Source organism: Primulina tabacum, chromosome 7 (genome assembly GCF_025594145.1).
Source record: "Primulina tabacum isolate GXHZ01 chromosome 7, ASM2559414v2, whole genome shotgun sequence".
NCBI lineage: Eukaryota > Viridiplantae > Streptophyta > Magnoliopsida > Lamiales > Gesneriaceae > Primulina > Primulina tabacum.
The window spans coordinates 42,466,987-42,492,258 of NC_134556.1; the positions used below are offsets into that span (position 1 = coordinate 42,466,987).

At 38.4% G+C, this 25,272-nt stretch overlaps 1 protein-coding gene and 1 long non-coding RNA gene across 2 annotated transcripts; one reads left to right on the plus strand and one right to left on the minus strand.

Moving 5' to 3' along the window:
- Positions 1-502: 502 nt before the first annotated feature.
- LOC142552367 (uncharacterized) lies at positions 503-11,824 on the minus strand. Its single transcript, XR_012821738.1, has 3 exons — positions 11,682-11,824; positions 631-681; positions 503-552 (listed from the first exon to the last, which is right to left on the minus strand). It is a non-coding gene; the product is annotated as an uncharacterized LOC142552367 (long non-coding RNA).
- A 6,021-nt stretch (positions 11,825-17,845) lies between these two features.
- Positions 17,846-19,707, plus strand: LOC142552368 (uncharacterized). Its single transcript, XM_075662133.1, has one exon. The coding sequence runs from the start codon at positions 18,340-18,342 to the stop codon at positions 19,381-19,383; it is 1,044 nt and encodes a 347-aa protein (XP_075518248.1). The 5' UTR covers positions 17,846-18,339; the 3' UTR covers positions 19,384-19,707.
- Positions 19,708-25,272: the final 5,565 nt, after the last annotated feature.

Consider the following 25,272-nt stretch of genomic DNA (forward strand, 5'->3'; position numbering starts at 1 on the left):
ATCAAGTATGCAAGCATGTTTATGAAAGCTTTTAAGATATGGCACATCTATGTATGTATGCAAGTTCAAGCTCATTTCAATTCCAAGCTTCAAGTATGTATGTTCTATTTTAAAGTTGCATGCGATTTTATTATGTATTACTTGCTATTCTCAGTTTATACGTGTTGAGTTTTTAGACTCACTAGACTTGATCGATGCAGGTGAGGATGTCTATGAGGAGACAGGAGGTGGGGACCAAGGAGCAGGCTTGGACTGAGCGGGAGGCTAGACCCGATGACCGCCCACGTTATTTTAATATTTTTATGCAAGTTTAAAATACTCTGATTTTATGTTGTGATGAGAGAGGTTTGAGCAAGTATTTTGTTAGCAAATTTATTTGATGATGGATGATTTCAAAGATATTTTTATAATTGATGAGCTGACGACCGTATGGATGTTTATATTTAAGAAAATTTTTAATTTTTCCGCAAATTTTAAGTATTAAAAAGTTCGGTCTGTCACAGTCAGATTCCTCGGTTGTTTCTTTTCTCACTCAGCTTTCCTTAAAATCACCTAGAAGATATAGGCATTGAATTAGATTCTAAATTAAGAAAGTGTAGTCAAATTGAATGTCTCTAAGAAATGCCTCACCAAAAATGGTATCAATCGATGGCCGACTTGGTAATGTGCTCCTTGTATGATCTGCAGTATTTCACAGCTTAAATGAGACCATGAAAAGTTATGGTTTACTCTCACATACAATTAGCAATCTAACTCCTTTGGCAGAAACATGAACTCCAAAATATACGGGCGGGTTTCTATATTTTATCGAAGCAACATGATAATGATGTACTGACCTACTTTTTAAGATAAACAGGGAAGTAAGAAGCCTCTAGAATCCCACCAGAGTAAGAGTTTAGATGTTCAGTATTCAGCTCAGGCGGTTTACAATACGTAATGAATAAAAATATTCAGAGGCCAAAGCTCAAGACACTCATCAAATTGTACTGTACTTTGACACTAACAACGGTATGCCAGATGTTCCATCAAATTTGCATATTTAATATTAGTGCTGAAGGATGTTCACTTAGATCACAGTCATGTTTACACATAAAATAACTAAACTATGGTAATGGAGGCCACATATCCGGTTTGCATAATCAATATGAAGCACATAATCTACAACAAGTATCCGGCAAGTACAATAGTAACAAATCAAAGAAAATGCAAGAAGAGGGAAACACCTTTCGTGAGGGTCCTAAGCCATATCTTGTTGGTCCCACGTGCGGAATTTGAGATAATAAAACCCGAAAATAAAGAATAAACTAGACACCGAGATTTACGTGGAAAACCCCTAAAAATTATTAGGGTAAAAAACCACAGGCAAGATGAAAAGAATTCCACTATAATATTTTGTGGTGTACAACTCACTCACTGTGTTTCCAAAGAGAACACACACTCTCTTAATACAGAAGAACAAAACACCTCACAAATATTATAGAACTAAGCACTCAAATGCTTATAAGATGAGAGAAAAACTCGAAGAAGAGATGGTTTCAGAATGAAGGGGGGAGCTCTATTTATAGAGCCTTCTGTCAGTGTAAAGACGCGTTAAAAACGCGTCTTCTGAAAACAAAACGAAATTTCCTTCTGCATCACCCACGTTTTTTTTCATTCTTTTAATTGGTCCCCCCAACTTAAATGATTGCCGACATTTCTCCCACTCTGAGATTTGATTGAAAATCAAACACATCTCCACACATCCTTTCAATCTTGCCATTCCCTGCTGCTTACGTTTCCGCTAGACCACTTGAGGATCTACACCACTCAAACTTATCAGTGTTCACTGGCTTGGTCAGAAAATCAGTTGTGTTGTCCTTCGTATGGATCTTCTGCATATCCATACTTCCTTCTTCTACTACTTCCCGCACAAAGTGAAATTGTACTCCAATGTGTTTCGTCCTGGAATGAAAGGCTGGATTCCTTGCGATGTGCAAGGCACTCTGACTGTCACAAAACAAAGGAACATTCTCTTGTTTGTGCCCGATCTCCTCCAATAACCTTTTAATCCATATTGCCTCCTTGCAAGCTTGAGTAGCTGCCATGTATTCTGCCTCTGTTGTAGATAACGCCACAACTGTCTGCAGTTTTGAAACCCAGCTTACTGCTCCCCCTGCAAGTGTAAACACATAACCAATAGTAGATTTCCTCTTATCAGGATCTCCTGCATAATCTGAATCGACAAAGCCTCTGAGTGTAAAATCCGATCCTCCATAACATAATGCAGCATTCGAGGTACCCTTAATGTATCTAAGGATCCTCTTAACAGTGCTCCAATGCTCTCGTCTAGGATTCGCCATATACCGACTAACTTCTCCCACTGCTTGAGCAATGTCTGGTCTTGTACAGATCATGGCGAACTTCAAACTTTCCACTGCTGATGCATACGGTACTCGAGACATCTCCATCCTCTATGCTTCACTACTAGGACACATCTCAGAGGATAACTTGAAGTTAACAGGAAGAGGGGTCGATATTGGCTTACTATCTTGCATGTTGAAGCATTGCAAGACTTTCTTCAAATAATTTTTCTGGGAAAGCCAAATCTTTCTGTTACTTCTGTCTCGGTGAACTTGCATCCCTAGAATCTTGTTTGCTGGTCCCAAGTTCTTCATATCAAATTCCCTAGCCAAGTATGCCTTCAATCCTTGGACTTGATCTTTGTTGGGGCCTGCCACCAACATGTCGTCCACATACAACAACAAAATAATATAATCATCACCAGACCTCTTGAAATATGTACAAGGATCTGCACTCAGTCTGTTGTATCCAATGCTCATGATATAGGAATCAAATCTCTTGTACCAACATCTCGGCGTCTGTTTGAGACCGTACAGAGATTTGTTCAACCTGCAAACCAAGTTCTCTTTTCCTTTTTCCGCAAAACCTTCTGGCTGGAGCATATAGATTTCTTCTTCAAGATCTCCATGAAGAAACGCCGTTTTCACATCTAACTGTTCTAGATGTAGGTCAAACACCGCACACAATGCAAGCACCACTCTGACTGTTGTAAGCCGAACCACAGGAGAAAATATCTCATTGAAGCCAATGCCTTCTTTCTGAGCATACCCTTTTACCACCAATCTAGCACGATACCGCTCCACTTGGTTATTGCCATCACGCTTGATCTTATAGACCCATCTGTTTCCAATGGCTTTTCTTCCTCGTGGTAGTGTAACAAGATCCCAAGTTTTATTCATTTCTAATGCCTCCAACTCTTCTTGCATTGCTATCATCCACATGGATACATCCGAGCTTTGAGTAGCCTCGTGGAAACTCGATGGCTCACCATCCTCTGATAATAGACAATATGCAATACTGCTTTCAGTGACATAATCTGAAAGCCAACCTGGTGGTCTTCTGTCTCGAGTTGAGTGCCTTACATTGGAAACCTCAGACTCAACATGTTCTTGTTCTTCGTGCTCTGGTACTGTTTCACAAGAAACTTGACCTTCGTTCGTCTTATTTTTCAACTGAAAAATAGCAGTTTCTGAATTCAGTGTGCCTTTGTCTCCCTTTACTTTATCTTCCTCAAAGATAACATCACTGCTGATGAAAAGCTTGTGAACAGTAGGATCCCACAAGCGAAACCCCTTTACTCCATCAGCATAACCAAAGAAGATACATTTTCTGGATTTCGAATCCAACTTTGATCTTTCTTGCTCATTGTACAGAACGTACACCGGACTTCCAAATGTATGCAAATGAGAATAATCTGTCGGCTTCCCGGTCCACATCTCCATCGGAGTCTTCAAATCAATCGCCACTGAAGGAGAATGATTGATAATATAACAAGTGGTTTTGACTGCTTCTGCCCAAAATGACTTTTCTAGACCTGCAGTCCTCAACATAGCTCTTGTTCTGTCTAACAAGGTTCTGTTCATCCGCTTTTGCTCCTGGCAGTAGAAGTGCCAAACTTTAATCTGTGTTGTTTACTGGTAACACAGTGCTCACAAAAGGGTAGTGACACTTTTGTAAGTCCCGGCAGCAGCTTCCGTTCTGAGAGAATTTTCAATCCTCGTTCTGACATATGCCCGAGCTTTCTATGCCATAACACTGTTAATTCTTCTCCTGAACAAATTGATGCAACAGCTAGTTCTGCCTCTTTGTGTGTTTCTTCCAAAAGTACAATAGATTTGCAGCAACCCTTTCCGCCTTCATAACCACAAGCGCTCCCTTCACAATTTTCATGATCCCGTTCTCGATCCGAGTTTTGCACCCGATATCATCCAATTGCCCCAAGGACAAAAGATTTTTTGTCAGTCCCTTCACATGTCGTACCTCCTGTATGGTGCGAATGGTGCCATCAAACATTTTAATTTTGATAGTACCGACCCCAGCGATTTCCAAGGCATGATCATTTCCCATGAATACAGATCCTCCCGAGACTGGTTCATAATGATCAAACCATTCTCTCCGAGACGTCATGTGCCAGTCGCTCCTGAATCCATAATCCATGTATCACAAAATTTGTGCCTGCCTTCTGCAACAGTTGTTGCTTCGCTGAATAATATTTCACCACTGCCTGAAGTACTGGCCACATTTCCTTGAGAACTTTTATCGATACTCGTACGCTCTTTCTTGAAGTGCCCTTTACCGCCACATTTAAAGCAATAAATATTTTTCTTCTTACTTCTCGACTTTGATCTACCTCGCCTTTGGCTCCCACTGGAGTCACGGTCCATAAATCTTCCTCTTATCATCTGCAAAGCCTCTGCCTGTGTGGGGACCCGGACGCTAATCATGTTCTTAATCATCATTGAGACTAATTAATCAATTATAAACCAGGGTCTAAATTTTTTTTTTAAATGCGGAACGTAGTGAAATAAAACATATATACATCTCAGTATAAAAGTACAAGTCCTGTACCACGTACATTTATTCAACTAAGGTTTAACAGCTAATATCATGTGTCTAACCCTATCTCTAATCCATGTCCGGAGCCTCCACTCTAATCACGATCTCTCTTCATCTTCTCAACCCTGAACCTGTCCCACCTGTTGTCATGCACACATACAAAACAAGACAACAGCCGGATAACTCCGGTGAGAATAAATCCCAGTATAAACAATGTAAACATGCAATCATATAAAAACATATACAAAAGCATATAACAAATATCATTCACATGCATCCAATCAACAAACATGTATGATATCAAAACTGTAAATCAACTAGTCGTATCAGACTTGACTCAAACAACGCGTCGTCTCAGACTCGACTCAACTCTAACCTAGGGATCCCAATGTCTGCTGTGACTGAGATGGTGCTGGCTGAAATGAAGGAACAACAGCTGATCGTCTACTCCACTGTGCCGCTGATCCAATTGATTCGGTTCTCTGGGATCTTTGAGAACCCTTCTGTGGACACACTCTGGCAAAATATCCCTGTTGTTTGCAGAAGTGGCAACTACCAAGTACTCCTTGGCATTGCTCAGTGGAATGGCTCCCTCCACAATTTCCGCAGTAAGTTCCAGTATAACTCTGTTTGGAACCACTGGAGCTAGAAGAACTGGCGCCAAACTTCTTAAACTGCTTTTCTCTAGCCTTCAGAAAATCTTTCTTTCCACCACTGCTACTATCACTCTCAAATCGGGGAGGTGGTTGCTGTGGTCTCGGTGCGGGAGGAATATCGGCAGCTCCTCTCTGCCTTATTAGGCCCGCTTCCGCGCCCTTTGCTCTATTCGTGGCCTCAGCAAAGTTATTCGGTCGCCCTGTGTTCACCAATGTAAATATATCGGGATTCAAGCCATTGATGAACTGATCAGCAACGGCTTCGTCATTTCCAGCCACATGTGGAGCAAACTTCAACAAGGTAGAGAACTTGGTCACATATTCTTCAATGTTCAGCTGACCCTGTTTCAAATTAGCAAACTCCGCCCCCTTGTCTTTCCTGTACGACACTGGGAAAAATCTTTGAAAAAACTCGGTTTTAAATACATCCCAAGTAATAGTCGTACATCGATACTCCAAGGCCCTCTTCATCGTAATCCACTAGTTCTTTGCAACATCAAGCAATTGGTGCCCAATCAATTTAATTCGGCGCTCATCACTGTACTCCAGTGAATCAAACAGCATCTCAATGTTATCTAACCAACTCTCACATTCAACTGATGTCTCAGTACCCTTCAGAGTCGGTGGTTTGAATGACTGAAACCTTTTCAATAACGTTTTCATCGGAGTTGCTGTCACATCAATTGGAGGATTCGATGTGCTACCCTGTTCTGGTATTCTTCTAGGAGGCATATCTGAATATCAAATGATTAATAACCCAATCCAACAACCTGTTTCAATTCAGTCCCTCCTCCGATCATCTTACTGCTGATCGAGAATCGGTTCAAATTCGTTCCCAATAATACATATTACATAATCAAATCAGATAAGTCAAGTAACATGTATTATATAAAGCAGTAAAGCATGCTAGCAATCACAAGCAAGAAAAGAAAACTCAATCTACCCCGCTCACTAGCTTTTATCTCAGTCTAAAGGATCTATCGCTCTGATACCACCTGTTGTGGGGACCCGGACGCTAATCATGTTCTTAATCATCATTGGGACTAATTAATCAATTATAAACCAGGGTCTAAATTTTTTTTTTTAAATGCGGAACGTAGTGAAATAAAACATATATACATTTCAGTATAAAAGTACAAGTCCTGTACCACGTACATTTATTCAACTAAGGTTTAACAGCTAATATCATGTGTCTAACCCTATCTATAATCCAAGTCCGGAGCCTCCACTTTAATCACGATCTCTCTTCATCTTCTCAACCCTGAACCTGTCCCACCTGTTGTCATGCACACATACAAAACAAGACAACAGCCGGATAACTCCGGTGAGAATAAATCCCAATATAAACAATGTAAACATGCAATCATATAAAAACATATACAAAAGCATATAACAAATATCATTCACATGCAGCCAATCAACAAACATGTATGATATCAAAATTGTAAATCAACTAGTCGTATCAGACTTGACTCAAACAACGCGTCGTCTCAGACTCGACTCAACTCTAACCTAGGGATCCCAATGTCTGGATATTGATAATTATATCGAATCTCAGTCGATAGGAATGAATCAACCCTAAACGGCATCGATATAATTCATATATCCAGTGTCTGGGCGAAACAGCCACAGAATTGACGAATCAATCAAGGATTAAGCGAATCAGTCAATAACTAGACGAATCAGCCAGTAATTAAGCGAATCAGCCAAAGTTTAGACGAATCAGTCGATAACTAGACAAATCAGCCAATAATTAGACGAATCAGTCAGGGACTAGGCGAATCAGCCGATAGCCAGACGAATCATCCGGTAACTTGGCGAATCAGCCAATGACTAGCGAATCAGCAGTCAATACATGCATACAGTAACTAGGCGAATCAGCCGATGACTAGCGAATCAGTAGTCAATACATGCAGTGGCTATAAATCAATAGACTACAAACATCAATCTCATCAATTACAAATATCAATGTAATAACCTAAGTATGTGATTTAGGGAGACTCGAGTCAAACCTCACTCGAGTTGTGCAATCCCAACTCAACATTAATTTATACCTTTCTTTCTGATACTCTGACTCTGTCGAAGTCTCGAACTCAAAGCCTGTCAATACTCAATCTGACAATAACAATATCGAGGGTACGGTATCAATACACCACTCAATCAATACTGGATATAATCAGAATTCAATCAAATTCTGTTTCAACAATATAACGTCATAGTCTCAATATATCCAGCCATACCATATCAGTCAGATATCAATTCTAACATCTTATACTCGATAATCACTCAATCTTGATATCAATTCTTACTCAACTTAACTCTAAAAATCATAACAATTTCATATGGTATCTGTTCCTCAGTCCGGTTTCGATTATACGATATCTAACATGACAAGAACATCATATATGAATCATATCAGATTCTGACAATACCATAATTTCAAATCATATCAAAACGTAGCAAAACTTACGTCCAGTTGTAGCCTACGTCGATAGAACTCAATACCGAAGTCGGATTCAAAATCGGACGGGCGGATTTCTCACAAACGGCGTAGAGATTTTTCGGAGCTTCTTCGGCCTCTTTCTCCTTTCTCCTCATTTTTGAAGAGGAATGTTATATATATATATATATATATATATATATATATCTCTCTCTCTCTCTCTCTCTCTCTCTCTCTCTCGTGCATGCAGCAAGGCAAATGGCACATCCTTCACGCAACACGTCTCGCGCATATGCGCGACATCAACCGGCACATATGCGCGAGACGTTAAGTCTCGACGCGTGTCTTCCCAACTGCTGGCGCATATGCGCGACAAATTTCCGCGCATATGCGCCCAACTCTCTGGACTCGGCATTCCTGAATACACTGGCTCGTGCATATGCGCGTCATGTCTCGCGCATATGCGCGAGACTTACTGTCTCGGCAATCACCCCACATACTTGCCTCGCGCATATGCGCGCCCCTTCTCGCGCATATATATGCGCGAGGTGTTTTGTCCTCCCGAAGGATCTTCCGCTTGTACAGGCTCGCGCATATGCGCGACTCACTTCGCGCATATGCGCGAGGTCCTCTGCCCACATCGCGTATATGCGCGCATCTATGCCGCGCATATGCGCGAGGGCTACTGTTCCTCGCACATTTTCATGCATTATCTCGTCTTTCCCGTCCGATCCTTTCCGTCTCTAATCATATCAATTATCCCCAAATCATTTCAGATTAATAGGATAAAATTCTCGGGCCTTACAGCCTGCTTCGATGTTACCAATCTATCTTCCTTATTCTTGCGCCGGCTTTCTTCTCCGAGAACCGCAATTAAGACATCGTCGAATCTTAGAAAGCCCATAAGAATGTTGTTGGTAATGTTGATGATAAGTTGATCATATGAATCTGGCAGACTTTGAAGTAGAAGCTCCGCACGTTCATTTTCCCCTATTTTATGCCCCATGGAAGTGAGTTGGGCAAATAGAGTATTTAGTGTGTTGATATGGTCGGTCATCGATGAAGATTCCGCCATCCGAAGAGTATAAAGCCTTCTCTTTAGGAAAATCATGTTGTGTAGCGACTTGACCTCGTACATCTTTGTCAGAGTATCCCAGATAACTTTGGCTGTTTTTATCTCAGAGATACTTGACAAAACTTCGTCTGCTATAGCCAAGTGTAAATTGGCAACAGCATTATCATTCATCTCATTCCACTTTCCATCATCTGTAATCTCCACCGGTCTATCTCCAATAGCCGCCAAGCAATTTTCCTTTCTTAAAACTGCTTGTATCTTTATTTTTCACAGCATAAAATATCTTCCATTGAACTTTGCTATCTCGTACCTTCCCGCCATTATGTCTACAACAATTTAGTAAACTGGACAAAATAATCCCGCCTTAATAAAAAATGTTCAAAAAATATTTTCTGATGTGGAAGATCAGTCTAGGCTGCAACCACAGAGCATACTCAGAATTTAAAGAAATTTTAAACCAAGGCTCTGATACCACTTGTTAGTCCCACGTGCGGAATTTGAGATAATAAAACCCGAAAACAAAGAATAAACTAGACACCGAGATTTACGTGGAAAACCCCTAAAAATTATTAGGGTAAAAAACCACGGGCAAGATGAAAAGAATTCCACTATAATATATTGTGGTGTACAACTCACTCACTGTGTTTCCAAAGAGAACACACACTCTCTTAATACAGGAGAACAAAACACCTCACAAATATTATAGAACTAAGCACTCAAATGCTTATAAGATGAGAGAAAAACTCGAAGAAGAGATGATTTCAGAATGAAGGGGGGAGCTCTATTTATAGAGTCTTCTGTCAGTGTGAAGACGCGTTAAAAACGCGTCTTCTGAAAACAAAACGAAATTTCCTTCTGCATCACCCACGTTTTTTTTTCATTCTTTTAATTGGTCCCCCCAACTTAAATGATTGCCGACATATCTTGCTGGTGTTGAAGTATCCCAACTGTTCAAATAATTAACAATGATATTTCAAAGAGACAACAAAACACAAGGAACTCTTCAAAGTTATAAAAAGTGGATGGCTTCAAGTTGCTACTTAGCAAACATACCTAAGTTATGCTCGAAATTGTAAAATCCAAGATTTTGGTTTTATCATGATAATATTTTTGTAACTTAAGGGTACTAGGATTTTCGCAATCGCCGGATATCTATCTCATTTTAAGATGTAAAATTTGCAAGATTTTTCTAAAGGTTGAGTGGATAATTTTATCATGTATATATTTTCGATTTGTAAGCAGGTAAAGGTCTAAGATTTGAGATAATATTGAAATACCGGAATAAAATCAAGCAAAGGATAATGTGATCCCATAAATTTCGAATTTATTGATATTTTAGTGTATAATTTTTGAAATATTCTTTAGATTAAGATTTAGATTTCGGATATCACCCAAGATCATGGATAGATCATGATTCTAGATGAATATTCGATTCAAGTTCAAATGCGCGGATAATACACGATCAAGATAGCAGCCAACCCCTATAGATAGGAAGGCCTTGGAACTCAAAAATCACACCTCAAAACTCAGCATATTTTCGAGTTTCTTTCTCCCTAGTCTCCCTAGGATTTTCGAGAGCTTGCTTTCTTAGTGTGCCGAGTAGCGAAGCGTTGTTGCAGTCCAGCCACCGAAGTAGGAATTTCGAAAATTCCAGTGCAAGAAACCCCCCTTTCTTTCACGTTTTTTTTCCAGCAAGATCTAAGATAAGTGGGCTGTTTTAAGTGGTTGAATTTTTGGTTTATGCATGTGTTCGTTTTTATTTTTTGAAAATTCGATCGAGCACCGCCGTTCTGTCTCTACGTTTTTAAATTTTGGTATGTTTACGTGTTGACACTGTGATGATTCCCTGAAATTGGGTGGAATTCCAACGTATGGCCCTTCACGGTGGGATAGAACCGTTTTATGGCCTCGCCCCCTTAGAGGATTAAAACTTAGGGACTGATATCAGTAAACATTAGAAGGTGAAAAATCGCAATACAGTTATGTTATGAATATGATGTTACGTTGCGAAAAGTATGATGTATTTATGTGTTATTTTCGAAAATGGAGTAAATATTTTTTATGTTGTGCTCGATACGCCCCCACTTGCTGAGTATTTCCCAAGATACTCACCCTTTACTCTCCCCTCCCCAGAATTATCCGAAGAACAGGTTGAGGATGAGGAGTCCGAATAGTTTTGAGAATGATGATTCACGAGATTTATTAGTAGCCATGTTTTGTTATTTCGAATTTTTCGTAGTTTCTGTTTCTTGTAGACGTTTCCGCATTATTTATTTCAGTTGTATAGACATTGGTAATTTTTTAGATTTATGGAATAAACTGGTTTCAGTTTATACTGTGCTACGAGGCTGGTTGTTTTTCGATTGTGTGATTGACGAAAACGCCGATGTCGACTAACCCATGTTTTGGGGCGTGATAGAAATGTTGTTAAACATATATAATATATTATTATTTATTACACCAATGCCACAAATTAAGAAAGCCATGGCTGCCACGATACCGAGGAACAAAGATACAAAACTAGCTAATTAACAATAACACGATTGCAAATCTACAGGTATCACTTAAGTAGCTTGAACACATGAAAAGAATAGAAATAAAAATTTGAGCATACTTCATCAAACTTCATAAAATTCTGGGTGTCCAATTCTCCGTTAACCTCTGGCTTAAATGCAGCTTCCATATCATAGAGTTTATCCCATTCAGTATCTGTGAACCAACACAAATTAATCGGTGATGTTAAGAAAGAAGAGAATACCGAAAGCTAAGCTTGTGCAAAATATACCTTTATCTGGGCTAGTCAAGCCTATGTTCCACATCACTGAGTAAACTACAAATGAGAGACTTAATTTGGTATCTTCTGGAAATTTATCTCCAATGAACAATCTGGAAGCCATTAGTGAACTTTATGAGAGAATAGATTCAAAAGTAATCCTCAACTTTTAAAGGAGTACCTTGCATGCATTTTTAATATGTTATTCTTATCGATTGTTGCCATATAATTCAATCCAACACGAAATTCAACAGGACAACAGGCTGATGCACCATATAACCATGACATTTTTGTCTATTTAATATAAACTAGGAAATAGCACTTGCATTGTAATTTGCATGTCGATGATTGCAAAATAATTATGCGTAGTAGACTTTAACTTAAATCATATAATGAAAAATTATGTATAAGATAATTTCGATGCTGATATATAATCAGTCAATCAAAATAATAAATGTTTAAAAAATATATAAACGAACATTTATTAATACATAAATTGTAATTTAGGACATAAATAAAAAACAATAAAAAAGCATATTGCAATAATTGATGACGAGTTCAAAGTTTTTTTGTTTGATATTCACAGTTGACATCTTTTGTGTATCATTTCTAGTTTTGACTTATCTATTTCTCTTTGTAAAAGAAGAAATCTTGTCATCATTTTCAATCAGGATTAGTGTACTTCCTTTGGTGATGTTAATTTGTTTTGTTGGCTTCGAGACTTGGACGTAGGGCTTTGTTTGATGTTTTTTTTCGTTTTATAAAAGTAACAAAATCATCTTCAATCTTAATTTGTGCATTTGCATTGTCATATTTCATATTTCCATTCGAGTCTCTATTATTTTCTTGCTCCGAGGTTTGAGACGTTTGCATTTGCATTTGTGCATTTGCATTGTCATCTTCAATCTTAGTTTGTGCATTTGCATTGTCATCTTCAATCTTAGTTTGTGCATTTGCATTGTCATATTTTATTGCACTCTTACTTTCATCGATGTTTTTTGAGACGTTTTGTGTTGAATTACCTGATTTGTTGAGATTTTCAAGGGCTTCTGAAATCCGTCAAATATAATAGAATAAGTTGCATTGTTGGTCTGCGCCTTTTCGGTAAATTTAAAAAGAAAGTTTTATATTCATTTTCTGGCATTTCAAGGGCCATATAGTATGGTGAAGTACTTCCATTATGCACAAATCAAAACACATGTTAGTTTTAGAGTTTTAATCCATAGGTGTAATTGGTAGTAATGTGGTTTGAACTAACCTCGTCGATTGACTTAATATAATCTTTAACAGGACAACTGACAAAAGCAATAGTCACGCTTTCAAACATTGTAATTCTTGCCTTCTCATTGTCTTTTTCGGCATTTATCGTCACTCGATATCCGTGCATGTGGTAGTATGATAAAAAAAATTAAAAATCTATGCTAATTTTTCATGAATAAAAAAAATTCCTGACGGATTTTATACATTGGCAGTGCTTCGACAAGTATATGAACGAATTGCTACAAGTTTTCGCATCTTTTGTTTTAATAACAACCCTCGAACAACTGTTACAAGCTTCGTACCAAGTCGATCTATTTTCAACTTCAAGTATATACCCATTGAAAGATTAGTACGCGTTCTAGTTCATTAAAACATAAGATCAATGCATTTGATATACGAAATAAAATTAATAAAGTTAGTGTTCTGGATAATTGAGAGAAATAATTAGTGCAATAAAATGAAAAAAATTGTAAACTTTTTCTCTAACCTCGGTTAAATTTTTGTGTTCATTGATCAATTATCTGATGATGATTTCTTTAGAACTTTCATTTTCGTATCCAACAACAAATAATTGAGATTATGATTTTTAAAATCAGAGTTCAACATGTTTGAAAAGACCAATATGAAATATTAGTAATGAAAAAATGTGTTTATAATATTTTTTGTCAAAAGTGAATTTTTGACTTGTTATTATGTAATCACCATGTGTCTTTGTTTATAGATGGAACGGGGAATGGACATTGATCTTCAGAAAGTGTTTGATTTGATACTGCAAGTGGCTATGAAAGGTGGGCTGACGGTGGATCAAATTGTAAAGAGGCTGTTTGTGTTCTGCGACAAGGAATTTGATCAGGCATAAAATGTGCCATGGGAGACAGATCATGAGGCAATTGTTAGGAAGTTTAGGGGCTACGGATATGGAGATTGTGTGCTTGAAATTGTGTTTTGGAACTTGAGGGATTCCCGGGCGACGCCTGTGCTGAGGAAAAAGGCTGGAGTTGCGCTTGTGAGTGGGTTGAATCAGGCATGCACTTTGGAATATTTTGGTGACAACCATTTTCTCATATTGGAAAAGGAAGTGGGTATTGTAATAGATCATGCTAGTTGTCCCACATCGGTTGGATAAAATACCTATGAGTTGTATATATGGTCTTGGACAATCTTCCCCCCTTGAGCTAGCTTTTGGGGTTGAGTTAGGTCCAATGTCCAATCTTAACATAGTATCAAAGCAGAAGCTTCCGCACAAAATTTGTCGATCGAGATCGGCGCATTGATTTCAGATATTTTCACGTCAATCTCTATTCCTTTTTCTTCAGCCATTTTAAGATGAATGATCTATGGATCCTGGAAATTCATCTGAATCTTCTCGTCCAATTGGTTAGTCCGCCATTGGCGATCCTATGAGTCCATGATTTTTGCATCACTCACATAATCCAGGTCTCACCTTGGTATCACAATCACTTACGGGAGACAATTATTCATCCTGGAGCAGAGCCATGAAAATTGCACTTCCCGTCAAGAACAAATTCGGTTTTGTCGATGGAACGATCGCCAAACCATCGGAGGTAGATTCAAATCTCCTTAATTTTTGAACTCGAAACAACAACATTGTAATTTCTTGGATCCTGAATTATGTATCCAAAGAAATTTCCGCAAGCGTTCTCTTCTTTGAATCTGCGGCTAGCATTTGGGAAGATCTCAAAGAACGATTTCAACAAAGCAACGGGCCCAGAATTTTTCAATTGCGACGTGATCTAATTAACTTGCGTCAAGAACAACAATCTGTAAGCATCTACTTCACGAAGCTTAAAGGTCTTTGGGAAAAATTGAATAATTTTCATCCAATGTGTAGCTGTGGTCGATGCACTTGTGAGGGGGTTAAGAAGATAGACTCACATGTTCAGTTGGACTATATCATGACTTTTCTCATGGGCCTTGATGATTCTTTTGCCCAAATCCGAAGCCAAGTTTTGTTACCTGACCCACTTCCTCCCATCAATCGTGTCTTCTCGTTGGTAGCTCAAGAAGAACGTCAAAAAGAAATTGGATCCCAAGTTACAGCCCATAATTTTCCAGGAAACATGGCATTTGCACTGAAGAGTGATCAGTCACAAAAACAAACTTATGTACGAGGGCCAACAAGATTTCACCGAGAAAGACCATTTTGTACTAAGTGTAATGTCAATGGACATACAGTGTACACTTGTTATAAAATACATGGGTATCCCCCAGGCTTTAAGTCTTGAGGAAACACAACCACTCGATCCAATATGGTTGTTGCGAAGACTCCTAGATGGCTCTATCAAGTTGCTACTCGTTCGCTCTAACTCACAACTTGCGGACATGTTCACTAAGCCCCTACCATCTACTACCCTCTCGAATTTACTCTCTAAGATGTCTATCAAAAACATTTATTGTACATCTTGAGAAGGTATATTAAGTTAATAGTTAGTTAGCTAGTTGGATGATAGTTAACTGGTAGTTAGCATATTAGATATATAAGGACTCTTGTAAACAGTAGGGCCTCTTCTTCTCAATTACGATCAATGAGAATGGATTCATATGAGCTTCACATCTTCACGTAACATGGTATCAGAGCTCAGGTTCCACCATTATGTGTTGGACTGCCCATAGTTTGGTCACCCGTTCTGCCCGTAATTGGGTCATTTGTAATCGTTATGCTCCAAATGTTCATTCCTAGGCATGAGGGGGTGTGTTAGTTGTCCCACATCGGTTGGATAAAATAACTGGAAGTTGTATATATGGTCTTGAACAATCCTCCTCCCTTGATCTAGCTTTTGGGGTTGAGTTAGGTTCAAGTTCCAATCTTAACAGATCATGAAATCTGAAATAAAGTTTGATCCTATGATATTCATCATTATGTCAATGAAAACAATATTGTATCATGTGGTATCTTAGCTGTTGGTGAATAGTAATATCGTTGATCGACATCTACATTCTGACGAATATGTAGATTTATTGTCAACGCAAGAAAAATCATTTATCCTCCGCAACAATTCCGGATAAACTTATTTCTCATGACTTCATCGAGACTTTTAAAGTATTTTCGTTAATCTGGGCGTTATCCATTATATTCATTCTATTATTTAGTTTACCCTGAATATCCCATAAATATAAATGGAAATGAGAATGTCCGTCTTCATGAGGCAGTAAATACGGAAGGTTGTGAAATATTTGGCTTAAGGTTCTAAAAGTGTAAACCCCTTAACTCGAAGAAGCTAGTTCTTCATCAATCTTAGCGCCCGCTGAAGTGAAGGCGAAGATATTATTGTAAGCTCACACATTTTTCCGAAATTGCATAGCTTCAGTTGATTCATAGTCAGCGAATAAATTGATCGTATCAGTTGACACATCTGTGACTGCGAGTTTTATCTTGCCATGCCATTATCGCAACAAAAAATTGGAGGCTTATATTGAAATTCTTAGCACCACAATAACAACAAATATGCATCGGATGTACCTCATGTCGTTGAAGCAATATCGACTCATGTGTTGATAAATCTAACCACACTAATAAACAAAGAATAAAAGGCAAATGATAAATGACAATTAAATCTTTAATATATTATTATATTTAACATAAATTTTACATTTGACAACAAATGTATTGGTAGATACCTAGATATCATAAAGCTTCGAGCAACTCATTACAATTATGTTTGCGCATTTTTTTATATGTGGTAGGATGAAAATCAACAAATTTTTTTTCTTACGATTTTTCAAAACTTTATGAATATATTCTTGACGCTCATGAACTGATAAGCTCTTATATATTTTTCTTGAACTCTATGAGCTATTCTTTTCATTTCATCTTTAAATTGTATGAAGTTTAGGCAATTATTATAGTATATAAGCATAGGTTGTATCGATAAGCTAAATAAACTTTTTAAAGACGTTGCAAAAATTGTCGTGTTTCTAATTCAGTCCTCACGCCAAATAACATATTGTTTGGAAAAAGATGTATGAAGATAAATGGTAAGAACCTTCAATAAAATGATCTATCATATTAAGTACTAAATGAAATAAACAAAATAATACATAAAGAATTATATAAAAAGATTTGAACTAAGCAATCTAGAATATAAGAAATATCTATTGGTATATGATGTTGATGTTATTCTACCCATTACGTCAACCAACTCATAAATATGATCCTGCAATTGAAAATGTTTCATATTCAAGATCCAAAATTGTGGAACTATTTATTAATATTTTGTTACAAATTGTTTAAAATTATTTTCCATATATGTTATGCAGGTATGGATGTATCTCAGCCCAAAATCGATGTCCCATAAATCAATTTCAAAGAATTTTTAAATATACCCAATACATCATAATCTCTCCCACTAATTAAAAGAAATATGTTTTATACTTTGAAATTTTATCTCCTCACTATATTTTTATTTATGTTTTTTCTAATATTGATGTAATTATATTTAGTTATATGTATGTTGTTCAGATTTAAATTTTTATAGATAGATATATTTTTATTATTTATTTTTTTAAATTTTAAAATATATTATTTAAGTATATTATATTATTATTTTGTACAATATAACAATTTATTGATTTATAGTCTGATTGAACCGATTTACAAGTTGAACCGTTTTTTTAACACCGGTCGGTAGGAATGTATTGTATTGCAGGAAAAAGATGAGAAATTCTCGAAGTATCTACCGACACGTGTCCGTCTTCCTCTGATCCGCAAAACCCTCGCCCAAAATCCATTAGGGATTAATAACACGCACACACTCACTGCGCCAACCCTTTCACTTTTTCAGCTACATGTTAAGAGATCTCCACTTCTTCTCTTGAATCAGATCTTGTTTTAATCCAGATGATCTGCTGGGATTTCCTGGTGAGGATATGCTGGATTTTTTTTGTGCTCACTCACTTTCGGTCCCTTATCTGTTTGCGTAAGCGCAAAAAATAGTTTGTTTTGCAATATAATATTACAATTGTCGCTAAGATAGAGTTGGTTCTAGTGTAATTTGAGCTCGACCCTTTTTAATATTTTATAAAATAGGACCAGGGTTCGTTTTGTTTGGTGTTTTTGCGAGTTTCTAGATTGTTTTCGCGTTTTTTGTGTGTTAATAAATAGATAAATTTGGGATTTTGTTATGCTAGAAGCTAAGATTTAGTGTTTTTCTTTTTGGGGAAAGTTTGAGTGTGTTTGAGCGAAGGAGTTGTTCTTATAAAGAAATTAAAAGTGGCGAAGATGAGTTTAAGTGTTGCGGAAGATGATTCTGCAACGGAAATCCATCTTCCTGCTGATATAGATTGGGAGATGCTTGATAAATCCAAGTTTTTCTTCCTTGGGGCTGCTTTATTTTCTGGTGTTTCGGGCACTCTTTATCCTATCGTTATGTTGAAAACACGGCAGCAAGTGATGTTGAATGAGATGTCTTGTTTCAAAATGGCGGGTTCCATCATGAGGAGCGAGGGGTTCAGGGGATTTTATCGGGGTTTTGGGACTTCTATAATGGGAACTATCCCTGCACGAGCCCTGTATATGGGTGCGCTTGAAGTAACTAAGAGTAATGTCGGGTACATAGCAAGCGGTCAATTTGGATTTTCTGATGCCTCGGCCTCGGCTATTGCTAATGCTGCTGCAGGCCTAACAGCTGCAATGGCTGCACAATTAGTTTGGACACCAGTTGATGTTGTGAGCCAGAGACTAATGGTTCAAGGAGGTGGTTGTAACACAAGTTCCTGCATGGTGGGCTTGAAAAAATACAGTGGTGGGATCGATGCGTTTAGTAAGATCATACATATGGATGGAGCACGGGGGTTATATAGGGGATTTGGGATATCTATATTGACTTATGCACCCTCCAATGCAGTGTGGTGGGCGTCTTACTCTATAGCACATAGGATGATCTGGGGTGGTGTCAGTTGTTATATCTGTAAGAAAGATGAGAACGGCAATGGTGGAAGTGGTTATAGGCCGGATGGAAAAACTGTAGTGGCAGTTCAGGGCCTGAGTGCTGCAATGGCAAGTGGAGTGTCGGCATTGGTGACAATGCCACTCGATACGATCAAGACACGGTTGCAGGTTCTGGATAGCGAAGAAAGTGTGCGTAGTAGGTCACCAACAATTTTACAAACCGTGAAGAACTTACTGAGGGAAGGTGGATTAGGTGCTTGTTACAGAGGGTTGGGACCTAGATGGGCATCTATGTCAATGTCTGCCACGACAATGATCACAACCTATGAGTTTCTTAAGCGGCTTTCAACCAAAACTCAAGAGAACTTTGCTTAGTGAGTGTGCGATGAAGCTTTGGGAAAGGAAGAGAAAGAAAGGGGTAAGGAAATGTTTTGTGTATTTTCGATCCCTGGTTTTAGTTACTTTATCTTCCTAATAGCATCTCCAATGTAAACTCTGTAAAAAATGTAGAAATGCATGGTAATTTCTTTATGGCTCTTATCATCACACACATTCTGCTGTCATCGGGATTTGTAATAAATTTGTTCTCGTGGTTAAGAAATTTTAATTTTCTAGGGTTTGAGGTTTACTCCCACTCTATGACACTCTTTTTGTTAGTGGAACGTATATGATAAATACATTACCAAGATTTTTCATGAATATCTTTTGAGTCCATGATGTAATTATTGTTACATTTCACACCAATAATTTATGTGCGATCGAACATAGATTTTCTAAAATACCACATTCTTGCTTTCGCTTCATGCAGTCATTTCATTTTATTTGTATTTAATACACATACAAATGTAGAACTGACGTTTGATTGAATGAAAATTAAGAATGAAACCTCGAAAATATGAAGGAGATGAGGGAATTAATTGTATAATTTTGATTTGGTTACAATGCTAACCGAAAAATAATATGAATTTCTTATTTAAATTTCAAAGTTTAAGATATATGTATGAAAAATTAAAAGATAAATCATTTATAATAAAATAAAATAGTTTGGTATTACGTACATGTGCATGTGCCAATTCGTAGATTTTTGCAAGTGGCCACCGGATGGATAAATGGCTATATTTGAGTTAGTTGCAGCGTCACATGTCTGCAAGTGATTCGGGGAGTCAACCGATAAGGTCTAAAAATTAAGATAACGAAATCTAACTGCATGTAAATCTAAGGAAAATTGAAAATAATTAATTAAATAATTTTAATTGCTATATTGATTATGTTTGATATGATTTTAAAGTATTTTTCTACTTGAATGTTTGAAAATGTATTTTTAAAAGTTATTCGAGTTGCGATCGAGAAACGAAGATCGATGGCTGAAAAATGAAAAAAATATTTTTATTAAATAATTGTTTTTAATTATATAAAATAAGGTTGATGCTTTTTGTTGTTTTTGAAAATAAAGAGTTTTGAGGTGATTTTATACGTCGAGACGTAATTTTTATCGGTATTTGATTTTCAACAAAAATATGAACTTTTGACAACTCGGCTAATAATTTCACGAACTTTCCTAAACGAAATAATTTGTAAATGCAATATTGGGCTTATTGGGCCTATTGTACCATGTTAATGGATCTAGGCTTGCACACTTATTAATTAAGCAAATAAATAAGCCTAAACCCCACCACATTAATCTAAAAACTCACGCCTCCCTCACCCCTAACCTCACAAGACCCCTAGCACCATCAAAACACACGCACACATGATTATTTTCAAGGGCAAGGCTTCGGTTTTGTGGAGGAAAATTCAGCCTAATGTTCTCGTTGTCGTTCTTCGCAACCATAAGCCAAACCCTCGAACCATCTCCCTTTTCTCTCGAGCTGCACCCAAGCCACCCCGAGCCAAGCCCTTCCCAGACCCTCTATGGAACCTACTGGACCCACTGGACCCCTAGGACTCGAGCACAGTGGCTGGGAAGGAGACCTAGCAAGCTAGGACTCTTCACGAGGCCTATCGCGTGTTGCAGCTGTGCGTTTGGGCTTGTGGCTCGGCCAGGGTGGTTAGGGCTAGGCTGGGCTAGGTCTCTAGGGTCCTGAGAGGGTTCACGAGCGGCGGGGCTCGGGGTTGGCTCGAGGGCAAGGGTCCCAGTCGAGTTGCAAGAGTCCTAGTGCTACAAGAGTTCTCGACCGCAGCTTGCTTCTGGTGTAGGTGGCTTCGACTCGGGCTAGGGTCGAGTCCTAGGGGTCCAGTTGGTCCAATAGGGTCCATAGAGGGTCTAAGAAGGGCTTGGCTCGGGGTGGCTTGGGTGCGGCTCGAGAGAAAATGGAGATGGTTCGGGGTTTGGTTTATGGTTCGAACTTAGGGTTTAAATGGCTAAGGTTTGAAACTTGGTTTAACGGGGGCCGAATCATGGTTCACGAGGGTAAATTAAATATAAAAAGTCTATGTTTAAAGTTTGAGAATTTTATATTAGAGTTCAAATTTAATTCGGGATTAAAACACATTATGAATTTATATTTAAAAAATAAATAAAAAGTCATGGATTTAAGCTAAATAAAAATATGAGAAATAAATTAAGCTTAAATAATTATTTGGGATGGTCTAGAGTCAACAGAAATAAGAAAAGTCAAAATCGTGAAATTTTACGTCTAGGGGTAAAACAATAATTTTTTACACCTGAAAAATATTAAACGTCACGGCAGTGTCCGGAATCCTGTAAAATATGTTAATATGATTATTTTAAATGTTTATGAAATTTTATGATGAAACGTTAACGCCAAAAGATATGTTGCATGCTTGGTTTAAAAGAAAAACGATTTATGCATGTGAAATTTTATAAAGTGATGAGAATATGAAATGTTGAAGGAAGTGAAGTAATTGTGACTGATACGATGATACGTAAGGTCAAGTCTCAGTTGACGGGTGAGAGTGTCGCTGATGTTCCCGCCGTCCAGTACTGTGGTTAGATGTAGATGGATCCATCGGTCCCTACTACGGAAATCACAATTAAATATCTGAATTCAACGAAAGGAATACGTATATGTATATGATGAAAATGAATATGTTATGATGATATGATAAATGTTTTTGTTTATGCATGATTATGAAAATGTTATTTTACGTAAAAGTATTTTCACTGCTGCATTTGATTGTATACGTATTATTTGTTATCAAGATTATAGTTTGCTGAGTCTTTAGACTCACTAGGTATAATCGATACAGGTGAGCACGATATTGATGTTAGTGGAGGTCTTGATGGTTGATCTTGCTGGACTGAAGGTGCACATAACCCGAGGTCCAGCGCTAGTTTTCTGCATTTATGATTTTAAGTTTACGTTAAAGATTGTTACGACTTTTATTATGCTTTTGAGTGGTTTTGAGATGTTAAAAACCGTTGTCATAGATCTTTTAAAACTGTTGTTAAAGGGTGCGCTCAAAGACAACGTTTTTTTTCCGTTGTTGTAGCTACCATTTGCGAAGCCTACAACATTAGCGACGGATTTATGAAAATCCGTCGCTAAATAGCGACGAATTAAAAAACCGTCGTCTTCAAATATCGCGACGGAAGTAAACACCGTCGCTAAAAGTAGCGACAATTTGTTCATTCATTCCGTCGCTATTTTAGCGATGGTTGTATCATGGCTTCCGTCGCTAATATTTTCAGTAAAATAAAAAAAATTACTTTTAATAATTTAATAAATCTAAACAAATGTACAATATTACTATGATAACATAATTCATTATCTTAATTAACATTTAAAAATTTACCAAAAATTAAAGATATAAAATTTACATTAAATAGAAACTAAAATCGTGTAAGAGAGAAAAAATTTTAAGTGTTGTGAAGTGGTAAAATTGTGTAAGAGAGAAAAATTTTAAGTGTTGTGAGGAAGGGGTAAGAAAGTGGATCCAAAGTGGCGGTATTTATAGAAAATTGTGAGACGATTATTGGTTAAACCGTCGCTAATAGCGACGGTTATTGAAAAATTTCGCTAATAATGGCGGCTTTTTCAAAATTTAAAGTTTCTTGCGATTTTATTATGTATTACTTGTTATTCTCAGTTTATACGTGTTGAGTCTTTAGACTCACTGGACTTGATCGATGCAGGTGAGGATGTCTATGAGAAGACAGGAGGTGGGGACCAAGGAGCAGGCTTGGACTGAGCGGGAGGCTAGACCCGATGACCGCCCACGTTATTTTAATATTTTTATGCAAGTTTAAAATACTCTGATTTTATGTTGTGATGAGAGAGGTTTGAGCAAGTATTTTGTTAGCAAATTTATTTGGTGATAGATGATTTCAAAGATATTTTTATGATTGATGAGATGACGACCGTATGGATGTTTATATTTAAGAAAATTTTTAATTTTTTCGCAAATTTTAAGTATTAAAAAGTTCGGTCCGTCACAGTTGGTATCAGAGCGGTGTTCTTGTTAAGGGTTATGCCTACTGCCAGTCGCAAGAAGCTCACGAGGTCACACCTCAAGTCTGTAAGTTTTAAAGTTTCAAATTTATGTTATGTCGTGAGCATTAAGTTCTGATTTCAGTACGTGCATATTTTAAAGTTATAGTACGTGCATCATATACCATTGATATCGTGTTCATGCATATTGGGTTTTCGTGTTGGGTAAATTGCTGGAACAGAATGCCTCCTAGACGTGTAGTTGACCGAGAAGCCAAGGAAGAGGACAGAGAGGCCCGAAATGAGGAGAGGGCCAATCCTCCACCTCCACCTCCAGACATGCAGGCTCAGATGCTTGCTGGTATGACGCAGTTCTTCGCGCAGTTTGCGGGGAACCAGGCTACAGCGGCAGGTGTAGGGGAGAGGCCTAGACCAGAAGCGGTGTATGAGAGGTTCCAGAGGATGAATCCTAAGGAGTTTTCAGGATCTACTGACCCGATGGTAGCAGAGGGATGGATTAAGTCCATCGAAGTGATCTTTGACTACATGGAGCTGCAGGATGCAGACAGAGTCCGCTGTGCCATATTCTTTTTAGGAGGCGATGCCAGACGTTGGTGGGACAGTGCGTCGGTGGCAGTTAATTTGCCGACGTTGTCCTGTAATGGATTCAAAGAAGTGTTCTTCGCCAAGTACTTCACTGAAGAAGTACGATCCCGGCTGACTAGGGAATTTATGACGCTGCGACAAGGAGACAGCAGTGTTGCAGAGTTTGTTAGGAGGTTTGAGAGGGGATGTTATTTCGTGCCTCTCATTGCAAATGATGCCCAGGCAAAGTTGAGACATTTCATGGATGGATTGCGGCCGACCTTGCGCCGTGACGTCCGAGTTGCTGGTCCTACTACTTACGTTGTTGCCGTATCTAGAGCTTTGGCAGCAGAGCAGGACCTGAGGGATATAGAGCCTGACAGGCAGGACAAGAGGCCCTATCAGGCACCATCGCAACACCAGCAGCAACAGCATCAGAGGCCCCAGTTAAAGAAGCAGTACCAGGGGCCACCAGGGAAGAAACCTTATCAGGGACCGCCGAAGGGCAAGGGACCGTTACAGCAGCAGGGGGCGCCTCAGAAGCCCGGTAACTTCCCCGTGTGTCAGAAATGTAATCGCCAGCATCCCGGTCAGTGCTTATGGGGATCCGGGAAATGTTTTAAATGTGGAGCTACGGACCACATGTTGAAGGAGTGCACACACCGGAAGCAGCCAACCCAAGGGAGAGTATTCGCCATGCATGCCCAAGAGGCGAATCCAGACACTACCCTTTTGACTGGGAATATTTTCATTAAGAGATTAGCCACGACGGCACTGATAGATTCAGGAGCCACTCACTCCTTTATCTCGAAAACTTTTGCTAATCATCTGGACATCAAGTCCATTGGACTAGATATAAATTTTTCGGTGACAGTCCCATCCGGGGAAAAGCTGTTAGCAACTAGCGTGATCAGGGATATCGATCTGGAATTGCTGGGCCATCTAGTATATGCAGATTTGATTCTACTGCCGATGCCAGAGTTCAACATTATTTTGGGAATGGACTGGTTGTCAAAGAACAGGGTTCTGATTGACTTCCAGAAAAGATCAGTATTGGTTAGGCCGCTGGGCATGGAACAGTTCATTTTTGAGCCAGCCAGATGGAGAAACTTCCCTCGCATGATTTCGTGCATGCAAGCGAGGAGGCTGATTTCCAAGGGGTGTCAGGCCTTCTTGGCCAGTATTATTTCAGCGCCTGACGTGCCCACTCCATCTTTATCCATCGTGCCAGTAGTCAGTGAATTCCCAGACGATGTTTCAGGCCTTCCACCACAGAGAGAGGTGGAGT

Excerpts from the sequence above, each read along its gene's own strand:
- LOC142552368 (XM_075662133.1), top strand. The coding sequence starts at position 18,340 with ATGAGTTTAAGTGTTGCGGAAGATGATTCTGCAACGGAAATCCATCTT.